The following is a 22,223-nucleotide window of genomic DNA, read 5'->3' on the forward strand; positions in this document are numbered from 1 at the left end:
CTCAATATCTGATCGTCATTTCACAGGTATACCTTCTCCAAAGTGCTTCCTGGAAACTATGACATCACAGCATCTCATCCCTCCTGGACCCTGGAACAGGTCAGTGTCTTCTCTGCCAATTGACCTATCTCAAACCCTGCCCTCTTTTCTAATAAAAGAGGACAAGGCTTGATATAGGTCCATTATGCAACCCTGTCATCCTTTCTTTCATCACAGCAATAGAGAAAAAAAAACCTGAGAGACGGATCAGTTTCCATCTGCAAACCTATTGATTACAAGTTGTGATCAAGTAGCTAGCAGCCATGGCTCTTTTTTTATCTTTTTGAAACTGAATCTGGCTTGTTTGCCCACTAGAGTGCCACCTCTGTGCGAGTGTCCAACGCCAACGCTCCGGCCGCCCAGAACCTGGTGGTGGGAGGATACGATGTTTCGGGGGAGGTCCGTAGCGACGGCGAACCCATGAAGGAGGTCACGTTCCTCCTGTACTCCGCCACGGTCAAGCAGGAGGTAAGTAGTAAGACGATGGTGTCAAGCCATCAGAGGGTCATCATTACATAATGACTTGACCATGTGCATACTGGAGAGCTTACTCCTCCTCAGTTTCCTATGTTATGTTTCGATATACTGTGACGGTATAGTATTTTTTTATTTTTATTTTTTTTATCAACGTCATCTTGTACTGTAGGCAAAACTGCTTCCAAAACCTCACATCTTTTGGGGTACAGGCTGCAGGGACATTCTGCATGATCACTTTCCTTGCCGTGGGTCCGGTGCCCCGGAACCCCGTTGCGTGCCACCACCCACTTCAATGATAGAGCTCTCATATTTGCGAACGCATAAACTATATCTTAAATTATGGCTATGTGTATAATATGGCCGTCGCTTATCAATGACTTGTTTGCAGTCAACATTGTCTAAACGGATTGTTTTTTAATCGGTTCATTTCCGTTTTATACCATTTTGAAAAACGCTTGTTTTATGAAAGTTCCAGAAGATTTCAGAAGATTCTGTGATAAACGCCCTTTACTGGAATATACTGGAATACACAAAAAAAACGTTGTAATTTTTCGGCCTATTTATTAATAGTTTTCAAATAAACGCTAGATTATCGATAGTATATGTGTACTTATGCACGCTATAGAAGCGGGCTGAAAAATCGATTATCCATTTCCTGATCAGCACACACACACACGCACACACACACACATAGGGCCCACGTTGATATCTCTGTGAAAAAAGCTCTGATTATCCCAAGACTGGTAAAAATAGATTCCTTACCTCAGATCAGATGTTCTCCAAAAAGATTATTCCAATTCCTGATCGCCATTCCAAATATCGATCGTGTTTATTTATCCAACGCTGGGTGGTCGAAACACCGATTCCACGCTGTTCTGATGGTCCACAATGAATCCGATCGGCTCGAGTTACATGCCTAAGAAGTAAAATGTGGAAGCAGGATTTCTTTTTCATGCGTTTCATTCAATCCAATCCAAAGGGGTGCAGTACCACACAGAGAGACGATAGGGGGCGGTATTTTCCCAATGGAGCTCAGAGAGAGTTCCAGTGGTAAACGGGAGGCTAGATTGATGAAATATGAATGGAAATCGCTAATAATTCTTTTTTAAATAAACGATTAAAAACGAGATCTCTCGTCGGCTGGCACTCAACGGTTGGCATGAACTAACGCGAAATCTCGTCCTTTGCACTCAAAGTGTTAAAGGTCCTGTGTCTTATAAATTGCCTCTTCCAGTGCATTGTTTCCTAGCAATGGGGGTTTCTATCAATGGGGTCTGTGTCTCTAATTCTCATTTTGGCAGATTGCTCCAATTCAGTTGAGACAATATCCTCCCCCAGTGAACTAAGCTATTCTGATTTTGAACGAGATAGAGAGATAGAGAGGGGGATACGGAGCATGAGCTTCTCTCTCTCGGGGGAAACACACACGCATTTACACACAGCCTCTTGACCGGCGCGTGGGAATGGGGCTTCTCCACTCGCATATCACTGTCAAAATATCTTTGACTCCCACGCGCGCCTGTATTCCGATCCGTGCAATAATATTCACACGGGTATATATTGTCATTTGAAACAAGTTACCAATGCATTGTCCCGTGGGATTATGCCCCCCCGCGGCAAAATTAATTAGTATCCCCCTCAAGCTCTCTATATCTCTCTGTATGCCTGTGTCTGACTGTGGGTGACTGTCACTCAAAGCGCTTATGTGCGGAGCCCAGCCCAAAACAGCTTGAAATCTTGAAGTGGAAAAATGCTGCTTTAGAGTACTTGATTAGAAATACAAAACAATGAATTTTTTAGATATTTTTTTTAAAGATGTGTTCCATAGACTCACAGGAATCGTGTAAAGTTGCCCAAATAGTGAAAGGAATAGCTGCAAGACATGTCCCCTTTAAATCGACTACACAGGCAGGTCGTCGGACGTTGTGTGGTTTCATACAGACTGTCCCTGGAGACTCTCCTCAAAAAGATGCACACGTGGTTTGGTTTCAGAAGCTGAGAAGAGGTTTGCCTACAAATGTCATTGCTATTTACAAACCGTAAGAGGATCTGCCTTAATAGCCTTCATCTTAGACCAGACGATTAACATTGTGGCCAACCTTTTTATTAAACTAGATGCTGTAAAGTAAACTGTGTGTGTGTGTACACTTTGTGATCTGCAGGATATCAGTAGTTGTAACACAGCCCCAGTGGAGGGGGCGGAGTCTGGGGACAGCTCCCTCCTCTACCTGTGCAGCGCCCTGTCCAGAGAGGACGGGTCGTTCTCCTTCCCCTCGCTGGCCAGCGGAGAGTACACTGTGGTAAGAGGTCAAGACACCAAACAGGCTCCGACACGACTTGTCGGCTTCATCAACCTGCTAGTAGATCAGTGATGAAGGGTGCTTCAGATCTCACCCAACACAGGCTTATGGAATGATTTCTGTTTTAAAATCATTGGTAAAACAAACGTAGTGCTGAAAATATACACGTTGACTGCTGTTTTGATAGGGTTAGGGTCTTTACTATTGGCTACATTTGAAAAAGAAACACAACATTACTTAACACTTGTAATGTGCCGCGCTGATTTCGGGCCCCATCTATTCAATGCCACGCTTTAAAAGATAGGAGTCCGTCACCTTGTTTGTAGAGCTATAACATTATTCTATATTCTAGCTATGGATACAATACTATGGTCATTTGACAGTGACTTTCTTCCGGTCAAGATGCAAAAAAGCGATAATTTTTCCATGCATACATTCACGCGTTATACCGTGGTGAATATAAGTATGTTTTTAGATCGGTCTGGGGTAATTCCTGAAATGCTGAGGAATAGCCTTATTCCTGTATTATACTATAACTGTTGCAGTTTCTTGCCTGGACCTGCTATTATTCTCAAATAAAATCTATATCATAGTTATTATGTTTCATCATGAATGCATGAAATGGGGGGGGGGGGGGGGGGGGGTCGTTTTTTGATGCTTTGATCGCCACCAACGGCATACGTTGTGGACTAACGTTACACACACGTTCGGATGGGGTGAAGACATGCTTGGATCAACGCAAGATTGATATCATATAGCCCTTACCTTGACTAGGATGTACCCCAAAAAGAATATTCCAATTATCTGATCGCCATTCCAAGTATTGATGTCCATCTTGTCGCCAACATAATCCACCACACATCATGCGTCGGGATCATTTGATTCTCCTCAATCCGACCGTTATAACCGCTCGGCTTGAGCAAACAAAAGAAAACGACCCGGACCCATTAGATCATAGGTGTCAAACTCATGGCCCGCGGGCCAAATGTGGCCCGCCACGTCATTTGATGTGGCCCCCAAGAGCTCTGGTAAAAAAAAATTAATAAAAATTATTATTATTATTATTTTTTAACATTAATCTTGGGTTAAAAAATAGCTGCGTTAAAAGAATTGTGGGTTAATGCGTTAATAAAGCTTTAACTTTGACAGCCTTAGTTATTACACATTCTTACACATGGTATTGATGAAGTAACAAAGGAAAAAAAGCCAAAAGCACTTACTCCTCAGACATTCTTTGACAATTTTACAGCCCAAAATACAAAAAATATCCAGGCGGAATAGGTAACAAAGGGTTGAAGAAATATTGTCTGAACTGTCGGATGCAAACAAGTCCCACCCAAAACTTGACCAATATAGTTGTGAACTGAGACAACCATTTTTTGTTATTTTTGAGTACAGTTACAGTTGTGTGTTCATGCAGACACATAATAGCAATTTCATTACAAATTGAAAATGGGGGACCCTGATGTAAACAAGTCGAAAGTCTTTCTCTGGTCTGCATCCCCTTAACAATTGTGTGTATTGAGCTGTACTGTACTGTACCCATTCTGCAATCTGTTAATTAAAGTTAATTAAACTATCTTCCATTAGTTGGATGTATGGCCTCTGCAAGGTTGTGTGCAGCCATTTGTTTTTGTAACATCTGCTACATCTGTCCCATGTGTTCTTTGCAGCTCACAGTTGTTAGTTCTGCCCCTCTTGACTGTGACAAAGGTTTTGAACAAACTTAATGTCATAGCTTGTATTTGATGATATTATTCTTTGTTATTTACTTGAATGGTTTGATCATTGATTGATGGAGTAATATGGGGTTCTGATAAACTAAAAGTATTTGTTAAAATAACATAAGCTAACATATATTTTTACATCTATGCAAATGCATATGCAATATGTATAACTTGAATAAGTAATAAATACAGAAACAATATGTAAATGAGTAGCTACATTTATTTTACATTACATTAACATTTTATACGGTCTTTGGCCCTTTGAGGGCAACCATAATGCTGATGTGGCCCTCTGTGAAAATGAGTTTGACACCACTGCATTAGATTGACGCACAGGCCAAGATGCAAGGTTTCAAAGGGTGCTCGATACCGCCGTCTAGCTGGATGCGGCCGGTATTGCACTTTGGCGACCTCAGACTCATTCCCTATGCCTACGGTAACAACAGGCTCCCTGACATGACTGTATTGAAATAAATCTCGGCCCGATACCGTGCTGATCGAGGTTAAAGGAACACGCCAACACTATGGACTTACACGCCAGAGACATTACATTTTTTTTAATAATAATAATACAACACGCTACCGTTAATTCCCACTGATGATTCTTGTATTCCAGTCCCCCTTTGTCATCACTTCCTACTCTGTATTGTCCCGGTCACATCCGTGAATGTTTACACTTACCATGGTCCCACCTCTGTGTGAAATCCTTCCTCCTTCAGATACCTTTCTACAGGGGAGAGAGAATCACTTTTGACGTGGCTCCGTCTAGAATGGACTTCAAGGTGGAGCACACCAGTTTGAAGCTCAAGGTATTTCTTCATGATGCTTTTTGTTTATTCCAATAGTACTTGTACCAGGGTTTCCGGTCCATGTGTCCTGGAAGATTTCAATGTCCTGTACAAATTGTATCTGTGTTGATTGAGCTTAAAAGCAGTTGATGGCTTATATATAAAGAGTGACGCAATCAAGTATGTACATGTATAATATTTGTATTGAAAAGTAGACTACTTTTTATAAAATAAGTCTCATGTGCATAACTCGTCCCTGAAATCTGAGGGCTAGCTCCACAAAGAATGGATTGCACGGTGCTAGTTGCACCCTTACTTCCAATTCATTATGAATTGAAAATGGGGGACCCTGATGTAAACAAGACGAAAGTCTTTCTCTGGTCTGCATGGTCCCTTAACACATTCCCTGCCACTGGTTATATCCATCAATATAGCCAGTCTGCCACCACTCTAAGCCTATGGAGATGTTCACCTTCTTTGCAGGGCTATAACTTTTTAAATTGTATTGCTAAATTGACATTACTATGGCCCATTCAACATCGATTATCTATCGTTCAGGATGTAGGAACGTTATACTTTTTCATTCATAGATTCATACAAAAATCCCTTCTAGAATATAAGTGTTTTTATCGTAATTCATAGAACGCGAGTTATAGGCATAAACGCATATATAGATTATTATTTTATTATATTATTATTGCCGTTTATTCCCGATACACGCTATATTAAAAAATTCAACTGTATATGATCCTATACGTTATGTGTCATCATGCGTGGATGAAAGGGGGGAGGGTTGTTTATAATTCCGTGATCGTCAGTAAATGCTTTATGTAGTATGGGTGATATATTGATCAGATCGGTTTGCAGTGAAATGCATAAACAATTGGGCTGAAAATAACGTCAGTGTCCTCTTACCGTGCGTCAATGAGACTGGCGGTGAAAGATCCCAGGTATAGGACGTCGATCGCCTAGGTCCATTTCTGGTTTGTATGTCGCAATAAACGCCGAAATCATATCTATTATTAAGTTTATAAAGCGATCGATATGTACTATAGTGTCTGTCGGGAGCCTTTCAACAATATCTGACGGCCGGATGAATTTAATCGATGCACAGCAGCCATATCCTGTTTACCAGTGTAACTCGCCCAACCATCCACCAGGCGGCGGTATTGAGCCGTAGGGTCCAGCTGCAGCTCCGGAGGTGTATATATGAATTATGAATGCCATGGCGAGAAAATTAAATATTGATCTCAATATCTCTGTACAGCGTGGTCTGGCGATCAAAGCATGGCGGGCAATAACGTTTTAAAGCGTTTCCGGCGGTGGATGTGTTAACACTTTGACTGCCGGGAGCCGTCTTTAGACGTCTTTCCTGGCCATGCTAAAGTTGCCGGGGGACGCTGTACGTCGTCTTTATATCAATATTTCAAAAATCTGCGATCGGATTCATAATGTCCCTCCGCTGGCCTGAGATACACCAGCAGGACCCACTGAGCTCTCTGGCGGTTCAGGAGCGCCATCTGGTGGCCGATCGCGCAACCGCTTAACAGGAAGCGCAGTAGAGGTTGTGCTAGATGTCCGTATTGCTTCCGGCCACTCGGGATAGGTTCCGGCACTCTAGCTCGTCACACTACATAGCGATCGATTGCCAATAACTCGATAAACAACATGATTTGGACGTATATACCATTATACAAGCTGGAGATGGACCGGGTAATAATATATCCCATAATGATAAAATTTCTACTCGACGATGATCGCCCAACGGCGCGCGGAGACTGGGGTGAGTTTCAGCGTGTAACGTTACCGTCTTCGATAATAACTGATATTATCAACATTTGACCCACATTAGATGATTGGTATAACGCTGCCCACGGAATTATAAACGCCCCCTCGCCCATCCGGTCAACATCAGATGACGTGTAGTAACTTCTAGAAGTACGTCTAGTTGGAATTTTTTATATCGCGCTGATTGCCATCAAACTGTATTTCATCATCAATATAATGCATTTGGGGCTATATATCACGTTCTGGAGAAAGCTGCAGAAAGAGATGAAAACATACTTATACATTAGACCAGGGGTGGCCAACCCGCGGCTCGCGAGCCGCATGCGGCTCTTTGCCCGTCAATGTGCGGCTCTTCCATCCATAAATTTTTTTTAAAAAAAAATTAAAAAAAATTTTTTTTTTAATTTTTTTTTACTTTTTTTTTTTTTTTTTTACTTTTTTTTTTATGTCACTCATTCCATAAGGACGTAGAATAAACATTTACAATTTTTTTTAAATGGTCCATTTGCATGTTCTTGGTATCTGAATCTAGGGACATATATGGATCAGTGTCAGAAATAGTGTGTCTGTTACTAGGCTTGAGTAAATTGTAATGAACCAAAGGAGAATATCAATTCTATTTAAAAAAAAAATATATCTTTGACTGTAAATAACACCATGCTAAAATTGACCAAACCTGAAAAATCTAAGCAAATGAATAAAGGGAAGATGATTAAACAGAAGGTTTTGTAGATACAGTACTGAATTCTGCCATCTTTTTTATAATGTAAATTTCTCCACCATTCTTCATCATATTGCAACACCGTTTTTTGCAAGACGTTCACAGAAAGGTAGAGAAACTAACTGCGTTCTGTTTTATGGCAATAACGTTCAGGTTTGTGGGAGATAATCCCAAAAAATAAGAGAAATTAAGAAGTAAATCCAGAAGTCAGATGATTGACAGGGGCTGGTGTGAGCTGGGTAGGGTAGTTTTTCGAAATTTGAAAGCCCTGAGTCTCTTCCTTCAAAAGACTACACTCACTTTTGGCTGTGCCACTTCCTCCTGTCAATATGCGCCGGTTTCCGACTCAATGCCCTGAGATTTCTATAATCTTATATTTCACTAATAACAGTTAAAATAATTGGTAAACAAACATAATGCTGAAAATATACACTTTTACTGTATATCTCTGGCTTTAGAGGTTAACCCTGTGAGGCCCAAATTAAAAAGAAATTAGCAACTTCAGAGGCCAGAGGGTGGGACATATAAACACATTTACTATCAAATAGCATTGTGAGGCTGAACAACAGGACCAATTGACTATACATGTGCTTAAAGGGGAACTATCTTATAAATGGCTTTTTTCAGTGTTTACCATTGTTTCTTAGCTATGTGGACTTATATTCATAGGATATATGTCTCTAATTCTCATATTGGCGAATTCTTCCAATTCTCCTCTCACAATATTCACCCTCACTGAACTGAGTCATCTGAAAATGTGCATATCTGTGATGTCAGAGATTTCTCAGCTGCATAATAATGTGGCAGTTGATGTGGCAGTTGGCACCAGGCCACACAGTGGTTGGAGCCCAGCCTCAAAACGGCTTGAGGTAGAAAAATGCGGTTTTTAGTACTTGATTAGAAATACAAAACAATGCATTTAAAAAAAAAAAAACCTAGGTGTTCCATAGACTCACAGGAATTGTGTAAAAGTGCCCAAATAGTGAAAGAAATAGTAAAATAGTTCCCCTTTAACATTTTTTAAATAAACATTATTTTTTTAAATGGCTAAAAGTGATTTTGTAATTTTGCAACCGTGGGTCTCACAGGGTACTTTTAACCCTGTGAGGCCCAAATAAAAAAGACATTAGCAACTTCAGAGGCCAGAGGGTGAGACCTATAAACACATGAAGGGTGCCGTGACTGAAAAAAAAGTTGAGAAACGCTGGTATATGGTGTGGCTCTTTGTGGTACCACAGTCATTTTTTTGTGGCTCTTAGTCTCTGACTGGTTGGCCACCCCTGCATTAGACCATACTTTACTATGAATATGTGAATGAAAAAGTTTAACGTTGCTACACAATGAACAATACATATAGGACTTTGAATGGGCCCTAATAATGGCAATGTAGCAATAGAATTTAAAAAGTTATAGCCCTGCAAAGAAGGGGACTTTCTCCATAGACAAATAGCGCTGGCAATCTATGGTATATCATTAATTTAACCTTAGGCAACCAAAGTGTTAACAATTGTGTGTATTGAGCTGTACTGTATTGTACCCATTCTGCAATCTGTTAATACAATTTTCATTCAATCAATCACTGCACAGGATGCCCTGAGTGTAGGACTAGCTTAGCCATAATGTTTTTTGACGAAATACTCACTGTTGCCTGTGAGCCAAATTAAATAAAAGGAGAGATCCTCTGAGTTTTTGAGTTAAATAAATGGAGAGACCATCCGAGCTCCGCTATCCAGCTCAGCAGCGTGGACGGCACCAAGCTGTTTCCTGTGTTGTTGAGCTCCGGCTCCGCTGTGTACTGAAACACAGAGAGAGAATCCTCACTCTGCCGGGACAGTGGAGACTGGGATCAAGCAGGCTCGCCCATTCTGTAATTACTTCCATGGGACGTTATGACCGGAGAGATTTAAATATGTCGCACTTCAACAGATTTTCCTGGTAGAAAAGTGTAATTACTAGATAACGGAAACCCTGACTTTTACACAATATCACAGCTTGCCATGTAATTGCGAGCTGTCAGTGCAACTTAGGGCATGTCGTTTTGTTTCGTCTGTAGCCCATCTTCCGCGTCATGGGCTTCTCTGTGACGGGCAGAGTTCTCAACAGCGCCGAGGGGGAGGGGGTCCCTGATGCCACCGTCTACCTTAACAACCAGATCAAAGGTAACTGCGGCAACAAGCGCCATCCAATTTACCATTGGGTAAATTGTACCTAAATTGTACCTCATCCCATTTCTGCTTTGCACTCAGTTATTCAGTTACTTCTACTCTGCATTGAACATTGTACATATGTACATACTGAACACTTGTGCCTACGTACGTGACTTCTATTTTATACTTGCTATACTTATTTTATTTTATACTTATCTATTTTTGTCTAGCACAGTCTGGAGCGTAACAGAAAGAAGCATTTTGTATAAAAGTATTCTGTACTTCTGTATGACCACTAATAAAGAAACTTGAACATCCCTCACCCCATGTTAGATTATTGGGAGAAGTGTTTTTTCAAAAGAATACACGAGAAGGATGGATATTTGAATGTCATCAACCTTTTTCTGTAGACTTCATCTCTTTACCCCCCCCCCCCACCACACTGACTCGAGTGATCTGTCGCTCTCTCCACAGTGCTCACCAAGGAGGACGGGTCTTTCCGTCTAGAGAACATGACCGCCGGGACCTACACCATCCGCACCCAAAAGGAGCTCATGTTCTTTGAGCCAATCACAGTGAAGATAGCACCCAACACGCCTCAGCTCCCTGACATCATCACCGCAGGGTAGGTCCTGACTGCTCCCCCCCCCCTCCCGGGTTTCTATGGTTACTTAACTGATGCGTTTTAATGAATTGCCCGACCGCATCCACTCTGGTGTGTGTGGCTTCATTTAGTTTCAATATGCCTACCAGCTATCTCATAAACACAAGTACTTAGGCTTTTTATTTTCTTCTTTTGCACCTTCCGAATATGATGATGAATAAATGGCCTTGGATTTCCATACTGCTCTCTGACGCCCCCGGGCTCGGGTTCTCCAGCTCAGCAGTGCATTAAGATGATTGCTTTTGTCATTGGCTACGTTTACATAACGCGGCTTCTCGAGTAACCCGGCCGTGCATTTATCAAGCATCTGAAAGTACTAGTAGGACACGGTTCGCACAAGGTCCTTGAAGTGCTTAAAGTACTTGATAAAAAATAAATAAATAAAAAAGTCAAGGCCTGGAATTCCTTGAAAACAGCAAATTTTTTAACAAAGTGCTTAAAAAGTACTTGAAATTCAAATCAACCATTCGCATTGAATGTTTTGTTCATCCATGATCAAATTGTTCTGAATCAAGAAATACATATTTTTTTCTTTTTTAATAAAATCTGACGTCGCTGTCTCGCGCGCTCCAACTGCTTTTCCTCATTTATTCGCGTGTGATGCTCTAGCTTGTTCTAGCTGGCAAGCAGGCCATGGAGATGCTTAAAACAACAGCATTTAAAAGTGAATAGTATCCTTCGAGTGACATCATTGGAAATTAAAAAGAGTGCTTGGAAAAGTACTTAAAGTCCTTGAATTTCATTTAGCAATGTCTGTGGGAACCCAGGTAGGAGTGCTTTGAGATCAAATTGGCTCCTAAAGTCGTAGTGAGATGTATATGGTCATGTGACCCGACCAGTGATCCCAGATCAGTACTCCTCGTCTCAGAAGTGTCATAAATAATGGGCAAACGTCCTGACTCTGCTGCAATAACCCCATGGGAGATCGTTATTCCTGTTATGCGGAATCTGGTTAAAAATGTCTGGCTTACTTTGTCATTAACTGGGTTACTGGGGCATGTAAAGATGTTAATCTGTAAATGCAGCCTTGCACATGGTCACTGGTACATTATGTAAACAACAACATTGTGGCAAGACATCCTCTAATTTCTGGGATAATGAATAATCCTCATCATATTTCTTTCCTAGGTGTTAGAAGTAGTGTGTACTAGGGGTGTGGACATTTCTCCATTCTAAGATGCATCGCGACGTGGACGATTCTGCGTCGATGCAGTGACGGAACATAATCGATTATTAACACTTTCAGCGCCAGCCGGTTAAGCCATCCCTGTACTCATTGCGCCACCGCTGTAAGAGATAGGGATTTTCACTGTGCGTTGCGGTGTTTGCAGGGCTATATCTATATTATAGCTATGGAGACAATACTATGGCTCATTTGACATTAACTCAATGGCCGCCAACAATGATTTAATACGTGTTTGAACGCCAACCACGTGTATATATACGTTATTTGATCGTTATTTCTTTTATTTGCTATTTCCAATCGTTATCCATCCAGGGAGCCTGTGTAACCATATAGAATGAGTCTGAGATCGCAAAAGTACACTACCGCCGCCTGGTGGTATGCGGCCGGTGTTGCACTCCCTTTGAGACTCTCTGGCTTGGCCTGTGCGTCGATCATATAGGTCCGGGCGGACTATTCCTAGTAGTCGGGCATGGCGAGCGGTTATAACGCATGGATTTATAAGAATCAAACACTCCCGATTCATGTTCTTTGGTGGATTATGTTGGCAACACGATCGACATCAATACTTGGAATGGCGATCAGATAATTGGAATATTCTTTTTGGAGTACATCCTAGTCAAGGTAAGGGCTATATGGTATCAATCTTGCGCTGATCTAAGAATCCCTTCCCCGCGATCCGAACGTGTATGTGTGTGTAACATATTCCGTTGGTGACGATCGAAGCATAAGCAAGCACGGTATAAATCGGGAATGTATGGATGGAAAAACTATTTATTTTTCACATCTTGAACGATAGATACTCGATGCCAAATGGACCATAATATTGCATCCATAGCTATAATATATATATATAGTTATAGCCCTGCAAACAAGGTGAGCGACTCCATAGGTTTAATGCGTTGGCAGCACATATCCCGTTCCCAACATGGCGGTCAATGAGTTAACTATCCCTCGTTCAACATGTGAAAAATAATAAATGTTTTCATGTATACGTTCGCGTGTTATACCGCAGTGAATATTGTATAGTTTCAGAGTGATCCTGGCTAATTCCTGGTAACTGTGCTATGGAGCGATATGTGAATTTAGCTAAAAGCGTTTGCGTTTCTTGCCTGGACACGCTACTATTTCCAAATCAAAGGTATATAATAGGTATTATGTTTCATCATGAATGCATGAAAGGGGGCGGGGGGCGTTGATCTCTCCACACAGAAGCACACATGAACACACACACTACACATCCTCACTTACACTCTCTCGCACACCCCACATACAAACGCACTACAAAAAAACTACTGTACTTTTTTGCAATCGTCCGAACTGTATATCTTTATTATTGTATATATTACTCATTACCTTTTATTTCTTACGCTTAGCATTGTATTTTATTCTTATTACTTTTATATCATGTCTATTCTATTTAATTATTTGTATTTTTGCACAATTGAGGCCGTTGTGACCACCTACATGTCCCTGCATGTCTCGTGTCTGTGACAAATAAAACCCTTGAGTCGCCGAGAGGTCTGAGAAACGAAAGAGGTGACTGAATGTCACGTCCCCCACCAGGTTCAGCGTGTGCGGCCAGATCTCCATCAGCCAGCTCCCAGAAGGCATGAAGCAGCAGGGTCGCTACAAGGTCACCCTGACCCCCCAGGACCAGGACAAGAGTGCCGTCCGCACCACCGACTCCGACCCCCAGGGGGCCTTCTGCTTCCAGGCCAAACCCGGAGACTACAGCGTCCACGTAAGACACCGGCAACACAGCCGGGGCTTTGTCAGTGTTTATAATTTAGGATGGAGCTTAACATAATGGCTAACCAGAGGCTAATGAGGGAGCAGTGACCTGAATCTGACCCCCTTACTCATCTCAAATGTTCACAGTTGTTTTTTCCCCCACGGGCTGTTTTTTTTTTTTCAACGTTTCACCCTTTCACTACCACACGACAAAGGGTTAACCCTTTCACTACCACACTACAGAAGGTTAACTCCTTCACTGCGACAATACAGCATGTTAACCCTTTCACTACCACCACACGACAAAGGGTTAACCCTTTCACTACCACACTACAGAAGGTTAACTCTTTCACTGCGACAATACAGCAGGTTAACCCTTTCACCGCCACATGACAAAGGGTTAACCCTTTCACTACCACACTACAGAAGGTTAACTCTTTCACTGTGACAATACAGCAGGTTAACCCTTTCACCGCCACACGACAAAGGGTTAACCCTTTCACTACAGACGGTTAACCCTTTCACTGCCACACGACAATGGGTTAACCCTTTCACTACCACACTACAGAATGTCAACACTTTCACTGCCACGCCACACTACAGAAGGTTAACCCTTTCACTGCCACACTACAGAAGGTTAAGCTTTTCACTAGTGTAGTGAAAGGGGTTAACCTTCTGTAGTGTGGCAGGGAAAGGGTTCAAATGCTTTTCGAGAAACGGTTCCGATGCGTTTTGTGCTTCCAGCTCATGGTGTTTGTTATGTGTGCAGGTGAGTCTCCCGGAGGCGGAGGTGAAGGCAGGCCTGGCTCTGCTGCCTCTGGCCCTGGAGGTGTCCCTGGTGGACAGGCCCCTCTCAGACCTACTCTTCACCCAGTTCATGGCCTCTGTTTCTGGCAAAGTCTACTGCTTAGGTAAAAAAAAAACAGATGGCTTAGATATTTTTTATTATTATTATTATTTTTAGTCCTGGTTCATATTGAGTTGAATGCAGTTTTCATTTTGATCATTGCTGCTAAGCTTTCGGTCAAGTGACCTTCAACAGATGACATTTTCACACACAAACACACTCTGTTGGTCGGTTGACTGGACTGCTGCTGCCTCTGCCACCTTAGCCAAGCTTTCCCGGGTCAGTGGTAGACGCCCTGCTCATACATGTGGGTTTTTATATGAATACTGAAATGATTCAAGAAAGTAGAAGGGAAAAAGAATGATTGAGGTGGAAGAGGGTAAAAGAAGATTAAGAATTTCAGACGGAAGTTAAAATAATAAACCATGCATCGGCATAGGGTAGATTTCTTAATTAAATGTATTTATTTTCACCTGACTTTGCGACCTCTCATTGACCTCTAGCCTCCTGTGATGACCTGTCGGTGACCCTGCAGCCAGTAAGCCGTCAGGGGGAGAGGAGAAGTGTGTCTCTGTCAGGCAGCAGTGATGTCCTCACTTTCTCTTTTGACAACGTCTTGCCTGGGAAATACAAAGGTTAGTACACAACCCTTTAGTTTAAGGTTTGGCTTTAAACGTTGAATGACTTCAATTCCATAATTTAGTATCTGATAATGAGTATTCTTTTGTTTTCTGAGAGAGCTTAGAGAGCTGGGGGGGGGGGGGGTCATAATTGAATAATACTTTATCAGATTTCTTTCATTTTTTTGGCAAGGTGGAGTTTATAACTTGATATGGAATACATATCACAGGGCTGTAGGTTATGCTGCTGCAGTATTACAGCTATGACGTTATGTGTAGCTATGAGTTATTGTGACCCACTGAACACATCCTTATTCTACCCCAGAGGGTAATTCCATTCACTTCCAATTCATTCAGTGAAAAGATCCCTTCCGCACATGTTTTTATTTATTTAAAAAATGTGTGTATTGAATAACAATTTAATTTGTTATGGTTTTTCCACCAAAGATGTTAAAGGAACGACTGAAATGGCTTAGCAGCATCCCTACACGTTTGCCCTTATTGAGAATACAAGGATCTATGGACGCCCTGCCCCCCTCCCCCTCACATCTTCCCACAAGCCTGTTCACCAAATTCTTTTTCATGTTTACATTTCGTAAACAAATTAATAAAAATAAAAAAGTACTGTGAAAAGGGCGCTCTGGTGTTCTGCACAAATAACAATCTGTATAGTCCAAGTCATGTCTCGAAGATGAGTTAACTGTAGGGGGTGGGGGACCTTTTTAAGGAAAATTCAGAGAGATGGTTGTCCAACTTATGACCAAATTGCGACAATTGCATTTTTAAGTGATTTTAAAACGGTGAATTGACTCCCACCCCCCCCTCCACTCTCCCTGCTCCACAGCGAGTATCTCCCACGAGGAGTGGTGCTGGAAGCACAAGTCGGTGGAGGTGGAGGTGGTGGAGTCCGACGTGCTGGGGGTGGAGTTCAGGCAGATCGGCTACATCCTGCGATGCTCCTTGTCCCACGCCATCACGCTGGTCAGTAGCTCTCTGTGTTGTGTTGTTGTGTACACGGTGTGGAAGAGGCGTTACTTCCTGTATCCTAGACGCCATCACGCTGGTCAGTAGCTCTCAGGGCTGTGTTGTTGTGTATGCGGTGTGGAAGAGATGTTAGTTACTTCCTGTATCCTAGAAGCGGACTATGTTATTGTGCAGTCTGCCTAATTTGTGTGTATGTACCACCAACCTGATTGTCAGTGCAGCGTATCATGTGTCTACAGTTAGGGATGCACCGATATGAAAATTTGCCACCGATACCGATACCCATTGTTCAACTAACGCAATCGACCGATACCGACACCGATATTTGTGGCAAAAAAGAAAAAAAAATTGTAATTTTTTTATATTTTTAATTTTTTATGAAACTACTGGATGTCTCTAAATGTTTTGATGAATTGAAAATGGAGGACCCTTATGTAAAAAAGCCTAAAGTCTTTTTCTGGTCTTCATCTTCCAGTCCACTGAGCTGTACTGTATTGTACCCATTCTGCAATCTGCCAATAAAGTTCTCAATCAATCGGACAAATGCATAGAAAAGCTCCCACCATAACCATATATAACACTTTTTTATTATTGTTTATGAAAATGTTTTAGCCCTATGCTTGACTATTATTTTAGCCATGGCAACAAATAAAATTATAATAATAAAATGAATAAATAAAATATTAAATAAATAAATAGGCTACACGTCTCTCTTTTTGTGTTACAAATTGTGCTCACCGATATGAACATAGGCCTCTTTACTTACTTAAAAAAGGAAACATCAAGAATTATGTTTATGGTATTAATTCCCATGCCATGGTGCACTCTCTCTCTATGACTCTGCTCTCAACCAAAGCAATGCAACGGAACAATTTTGATTGACAGTCGATTCTGCCAATTACGTCACACCGCTTGCACCCGCCTCCTGCTGTTCTTACCACCAATCGGCAATCGCGTATTCGTTTTTTACTTCCGGAATGTCCGCCATTGATTTTGACAAGAGCTCACAACAAAGCTACTAACGTTAGCTCCCCGTGGCCGACGAGTAGATTACCAGCGCTCCGCAGGATGACTAAACGAGGCATAATGATTTTACTGCAACGAATGTTATAATAAAAGCCTTTCCATACATCTGTCTCGCAGAATGGGCACAACTCAGCACGGGCTGAGATATGAATGAGTAATCATTACAGTAATGCTTGCTATCTATCTAGGTCGTCCTCGGCCGTTCCTATGGTCCGGTAAATACGCTGATGCTATTGAACGTGTAACTATATAACGTTAATGCCACAAAACGAATGCCTTTTTAATCATAAGTAGTAACTTTGATGCAGTAGCGTGTGTGTGTGGGGGCGGCGTTGTGCAGGTCGCTTGACTGAAACTTTTTTCAAAGTTTGAACGTGTGGGCCAGATTGACGCGACACAAATTGATGGATATTTATCGGCTACTGCCGATAGGCCGATGGCAGTCAACAAGGCACTTTTCGGCCGATACCGATACCCGACCGATATATCGGTGCACCCCTATCTACAGTAGCTGAGCGGTCTCTGAATATCTGACTGCATCTCCTTTTTCCAGGCAATTTTGTGGGCATGAATTAATTATTCAAGTGTCTGTGTCTGTTATACATGTGTGCTTATTGCCATAGCAGATCAGTCCTTCCAGAATGAATCTTGGGTTTCTCATTTTAACTAGGGCTGTCAGTTTATCACATTTACAGACTTTTTTTTTTAATATGGTCCATTTTCATGTTCTTGGTATCTGATTCTAGTGAAATCTATGGATCAGGGAATGTATTCCCAGTGTCAGAAATACTGTGTCTGTTACTAGGCTTGAGTAAATTGTAACGAACCAAATGAGAATATCAATTAAATTATTTTTTATCTTTGACCGTGAATATAACACCATGCTAAAACTGACCAGACCTGAAAAATCTAAGCATGGATAAATGGAAGATGATTAAACGGAAGGTTTTGTATATACAGTACTGAATTCTGCCATCCGGACACATGCCATTTGAAATATGATTATAGAATATCAGGCCTAAAATGGTTATGCGATTAAAATGCGATTAATTACAAATCCTGTAATTAGATACATTTTTTGAATCGCCTGACAGCACTAATTTTAACGTGTGTTTGTCTAAAGGAGTTCTTCCAGGATGGAAGTAAACCAGAGAATGTGGGCGTGTACAACCTTTCTAAAGGAGTCAACCGCTTCTGCCTCTCCAAGCCTGGTGAGGTCCAACCTTCTCCACTCTTATTGGCTAAACTCAAAGTCAAATAGCCTATTAAAGATCTGAAAGATACAGAGTTATTAAATCACCTAAAAATATCTGTTCCAGGTGTTTACAAGGTCACCCCTCGCTCCTGCCACCAGTTTGAACAGGACTACTACACCTATGATACGTAAGTGTTGTGGACGTTGAGACTCCCTTCCCCCATCTCTTTGATGATCTCCCTCGCTCTACCCATCTTTCCTTCCTACCCCCCTCCCCCACCGTTCCAAAATGTCACGACACCCCTATAAGTCGTGTATTCCTGTGACCCCCACCCTTTCCAGTTTTGTATAAAGATGTTTCAATATCCGGGGAGGGGTCTCTCTTCTCGTGGTGTCTTAGCTAAACACCTCGTTGAGTCATCCAGTCTAACTCTTACTATTTTGTATTGATACTTTGAGTTAATAAATCGTATTAACCAGGTCTCTTTGGACTGAGTAAGTTATTCGCTTCGGCTATTTTCCACCACAGTACATATGTACATGATCTAGATGCTGCCCGTGTGGATCAATACTGTCTTATTCTACACAAATCCAAAGTGACAGCCGCGTTCTTGTCTCCATCAGGTCGGCCCCGAGTATCCTGACCCTGACTGCGGTCCGACATCACATGACCGGACTCATCACCACCGACAAGATCCTGGACGTCACCATCACCATCAAGTACGAGAGACTCGCCAGAACGCGCTATAGCCTTGTTCTCTTTCTCGTCATTATTCAGTCTGAAAGTGCTATTTTCAGGGGGGGTGGTAGGCCCCCTGAAACTACTAGTGTTGTCGTGGGGCACGCGCGTCACGGATACGTGGTGTCAACAGTGTCGTCATAGATCGGTGCATTTCTCTACACTGAGCTGAAATGAAACGATTGCACATAAATTAGGTAAATAAATATGAACAATATTAACACTTTGATCGCCGGGGTTAAATTCATAATTTACCATCCCTCGCCAGCCCGATTTTACATGGAGAAGTTCCCCTTCTTTGCAGGGCTATAACTTTTTAAATTGTATTGCTCAATTGACATTACTATGGCCCATTCAATGTCCTATATCTATTGTTCAGGGTGTAGCAACGTTATACTTTTTCATTCACATATTCATACTAAAATACGGTCTAAAGTATAAGTATGTTTTTATCGTTTTCTGCAGCTTTCTCCAGAACTTGATTTATAGCCCTAAATGCATTATATTGATGATCAAATACAGTTTTGTAGGAATCTGTGCGAGATAAAAGATTTCAACTGGACATGGTTCTAGGAGTTACTACGTATGATCTGATGTTGACCGGATGGGCGGGGGGTCGTTTATAATTCCGTGGGCAACGTTATATCATTCATCTAGTGTGGGTGATATGATCATCAGAGCAGTTAGTATCGAAGACATTAACACTTTAATCGCCATGGGTTAAATTCATAATTTACCATCCCTCGCCAGCTCTATTTGTCTATGGAGAAGTTCCCCTTCTTTGCAGGGCTATAACTTTTTAAATTCTATTGCTAAATTGCCATTATTATGGCCCATTCAATGTCCTATATGTATTGTTCAGGGTGTAGCAACGTTAAACTTTTTCATTCACATATTCATACTAAAATATGGTCTAAAGTATAAGTATGTTTTTATCGTTTTCTGCAGCTTTCTTCAGAACGTGATTTATAGCCCCAAATGCATTATATTGATGATCAAATACAGTTTGGTAGGAATCTGTGCGAGATAAAAAATTTCAACTGCACGTACTTCTAGAAGTTTCTACGCATCATCTGATGATGACCGGATGGGCGGGGGATCGTTTATAATTCCATGGGCAGCGTTAGATGATTCATCCAGAGTGGGTCATATGTTCATCAGATCAGTTAGTATAGAAAACGTTAGAAAATAACGCTGAATCTTACCGTGGCTTCCTCGCGCCGCTGGCAGATGAGCGTGGAACAGATTTGTTTCTATTATGGGATGTAGAAATGCCCGATCCATTTCCAGGTTGTATAATAGTATATACGTCCAAATAACGTTGTTTATTGAGTTAGGGCGAGCAATCTATTATCCAGTGTTTCAAGATGGAGTCGCGGGAGCTATAGCGAGTGGCCGGACCACATATGGATGAGCACTACCGGTTCAAAGGTTAATATCCCGTTGGCGATCTGCCGATCGGCCACCAGATGGCGCTCTTGAACCGCTAGAGAGTTGAGAGGAGATCAGCAGTGTGTCTCAGGGCTCCGGAAAGGAAATATGATTTCGATGACAGATTTTTGAAATATTGACATCAAAGACGAGTTACGGCGTCTTCGGCAGAATGAGGATGGCTCGGAATGACGTGAAAACTCGTCCGCGGCGATCATAGTGTTAACAAATAACGCTGAAACTCACCGTAGCGTCCTCTCGCCGTTGGGAGATGAGCGTGGAACAGAATTTTTTCTATTATGGGATGTCGAAATATCCGATACATTTCCAGGTTGTATAATAGTATAATTATATGTCCAAATCATGTTGTTTATCGAGTTATTGGTAACGGATCACTATCCGTTGTGATCAGCTCGAGTCCTGGGACTATTACCGAGTGATCGGACCCAATTGAAATGAGCACCAGCTTCCACTTCCTGTTTCTCCCCTGGGCGATCCGCCGATCGGCCACCAGATGGCGCTCTTGAACCGTTGTAGAGTTGAGAGGGACTCAACAGTACATCTCATGTCTCCGGGGGAGAAATATGATTTCGATCACAGATTTTTGAAATATTGATATCAAAGACGCTGTCCAGCGTCTTCGGCAGAATGAGCATGGTGGGGAAAGACGTGTTTCAGCGTCAACGGCGATTAAAGTGTTAACAATCGTGAACATTTAGATCAACTAAAAAAAGGCAACGAAAATATCATTTGACATTTTTATTCTTGAGCTCTTCCAGACATTTAAATGAAAAACAATCTATCTTATTTAATATATATATTATAAAATATATATTTATAAAATGTATATATTTAAAAATAAGAATATATATATATTTATTTAATCCTTTATTAGCCGCTAGTGGTGGCGGGCCGGGTAGGTGCAGTCTGCAAACCATTTGGCAGTCATAACCGGCGGATACATGTTAGTGACGACAGCAACACGTATGTCACTGTGACCACATGGCCCATACAAACATAACCACGTCGAGGGAGAGTGATGAGACGGAACTGATGATTGTCATTCAGGCTCAACACAAAAATCATAATGTCAACACTTACTCTCATGCTGGCAATTATCTGGCAATTAGGAGAGCTGCCATGGTTTTGCCCTGTAGGCCTACATTGTTGTTTGCGTTTCAGCTGACAGTTATGTGCCTGCTGTCAGTGGCTGACAGATTACACTCTATATTAGTAGTTGTCTCTGTTCTCCCCCTTACTTGTCAAACCAGCAGCACACATTGATTCAGAGGCAGGATCCAGGAAGTCCTCTCAGACCGATACTAGTGAGTCAGGAAGTCTTCTCACACTGATACTAGAGTCAGGAAGTCCTCTCACACTGATACTAGTGAGTCAGGAAGTCCTCTCAGACTGATACTAGTGAGTCAGGAAGTCTTCTCACACTGATACTAGTGAGTCAGGAAGTCCTCTCACACTGATACTAGTGAGTCAGGAAGTCCTCTCAGACTGATACTAGTGAGTCAGGAAGTCCTCTCAGACTGATACTAGTGAGTCAGGAAGTCTTCTCACACTGATACTAGAGTCAGGAAGTCCTCTCACACTGATACTAGAGTCAGGAAGTCCTCTCACACTGATACTAGAGAGTCAGGAAGTCCTCTCAGACCGATACTAGTGAGTCAGGAAGTCCTCTCAGACTGATAATAGAGAGTCAGGAAGTCCTCTCAGACTGATACTAGAGCCAGGAAGTCCCCTCAGACTGATACTAGAGTCGGGAAGTCCTCTCAGACTGATACTAGAGAGTCAGGAAGTCCTC

At 41.9% G+C, this 22,223-nt stretch overlaps 1 protein-coding gene across 1 annotated transcript in view; it reads left to right on the forward strand.

Annotated features, from left to right (window-relative positions):
• The window catches only part of nomo (nodal modulator), a 43,245-nt gene that overhangs the window by 2,045 nt on the left and 18,977 nt on the right, over positions 1 to 22,223 (forward strand). The window contains exons 6-18 of the mRNA XM_084318062.1: positions 27 to 99; positions 355 to 507; positions 2,679 to 2,816; positions 5,263 to 5,352; positions 9,894 to 9,999; positions 10,462 to 10,612; positions 13,401 to 13,578; positions 14,338 to 14,479; positions 14,919 to 15,050; positions 15,880 to 16,016; positions 18,169 to 18,256; positions 18,365 to 18,428; positions 18,865 to 18,960. Coding sequence (XP_084174188.1) covers positions 27 to 99; positions 355 to 507; positions 2,679 to 2,816; positions 5,263 to 5,352; positions 9,894 to 9,999; positions 10,462 to 10,612; positions 13,401 to 13,578; positions 14,338 to 14,479; positions 14,919 to 15,050; positions 15,880 to 16,016; positions 18,169 to 18,256; positions 18,365 to 18,428; positions 18,865 to 18,960 — 1,548 coding nt within the window. The remainder of the gene's footprint in view (positions 1 to 26; positions 100 to 354; positions 508 to 2,678; positions 2,817 to 5,262; positions 5,353 to 9,893; positions 10,000 to 10,461; positions 10,613 to 13,400; positions 13,579 to 14,337; positions 14,480 to 14,918; positions 15,051 to 15,879; positions 16,017 to 18,168; positions 18,257 to 18,364; positions 18,429 to 18,864; positions 18,961 to 22,223) is intronic.

Source organism: Notolepis coatsorum (genome assembly GCF_963971535.1).
Source record: "Notolepis coatsorum genome assembly, chromosome: 7".
NCBI classification, from domain to species: Eukaryota; Metazoa; Chordata; class Actinopteri; order Aulopiformes; family Paralepididae; genus Notolepis; species Notolepis coatsorum.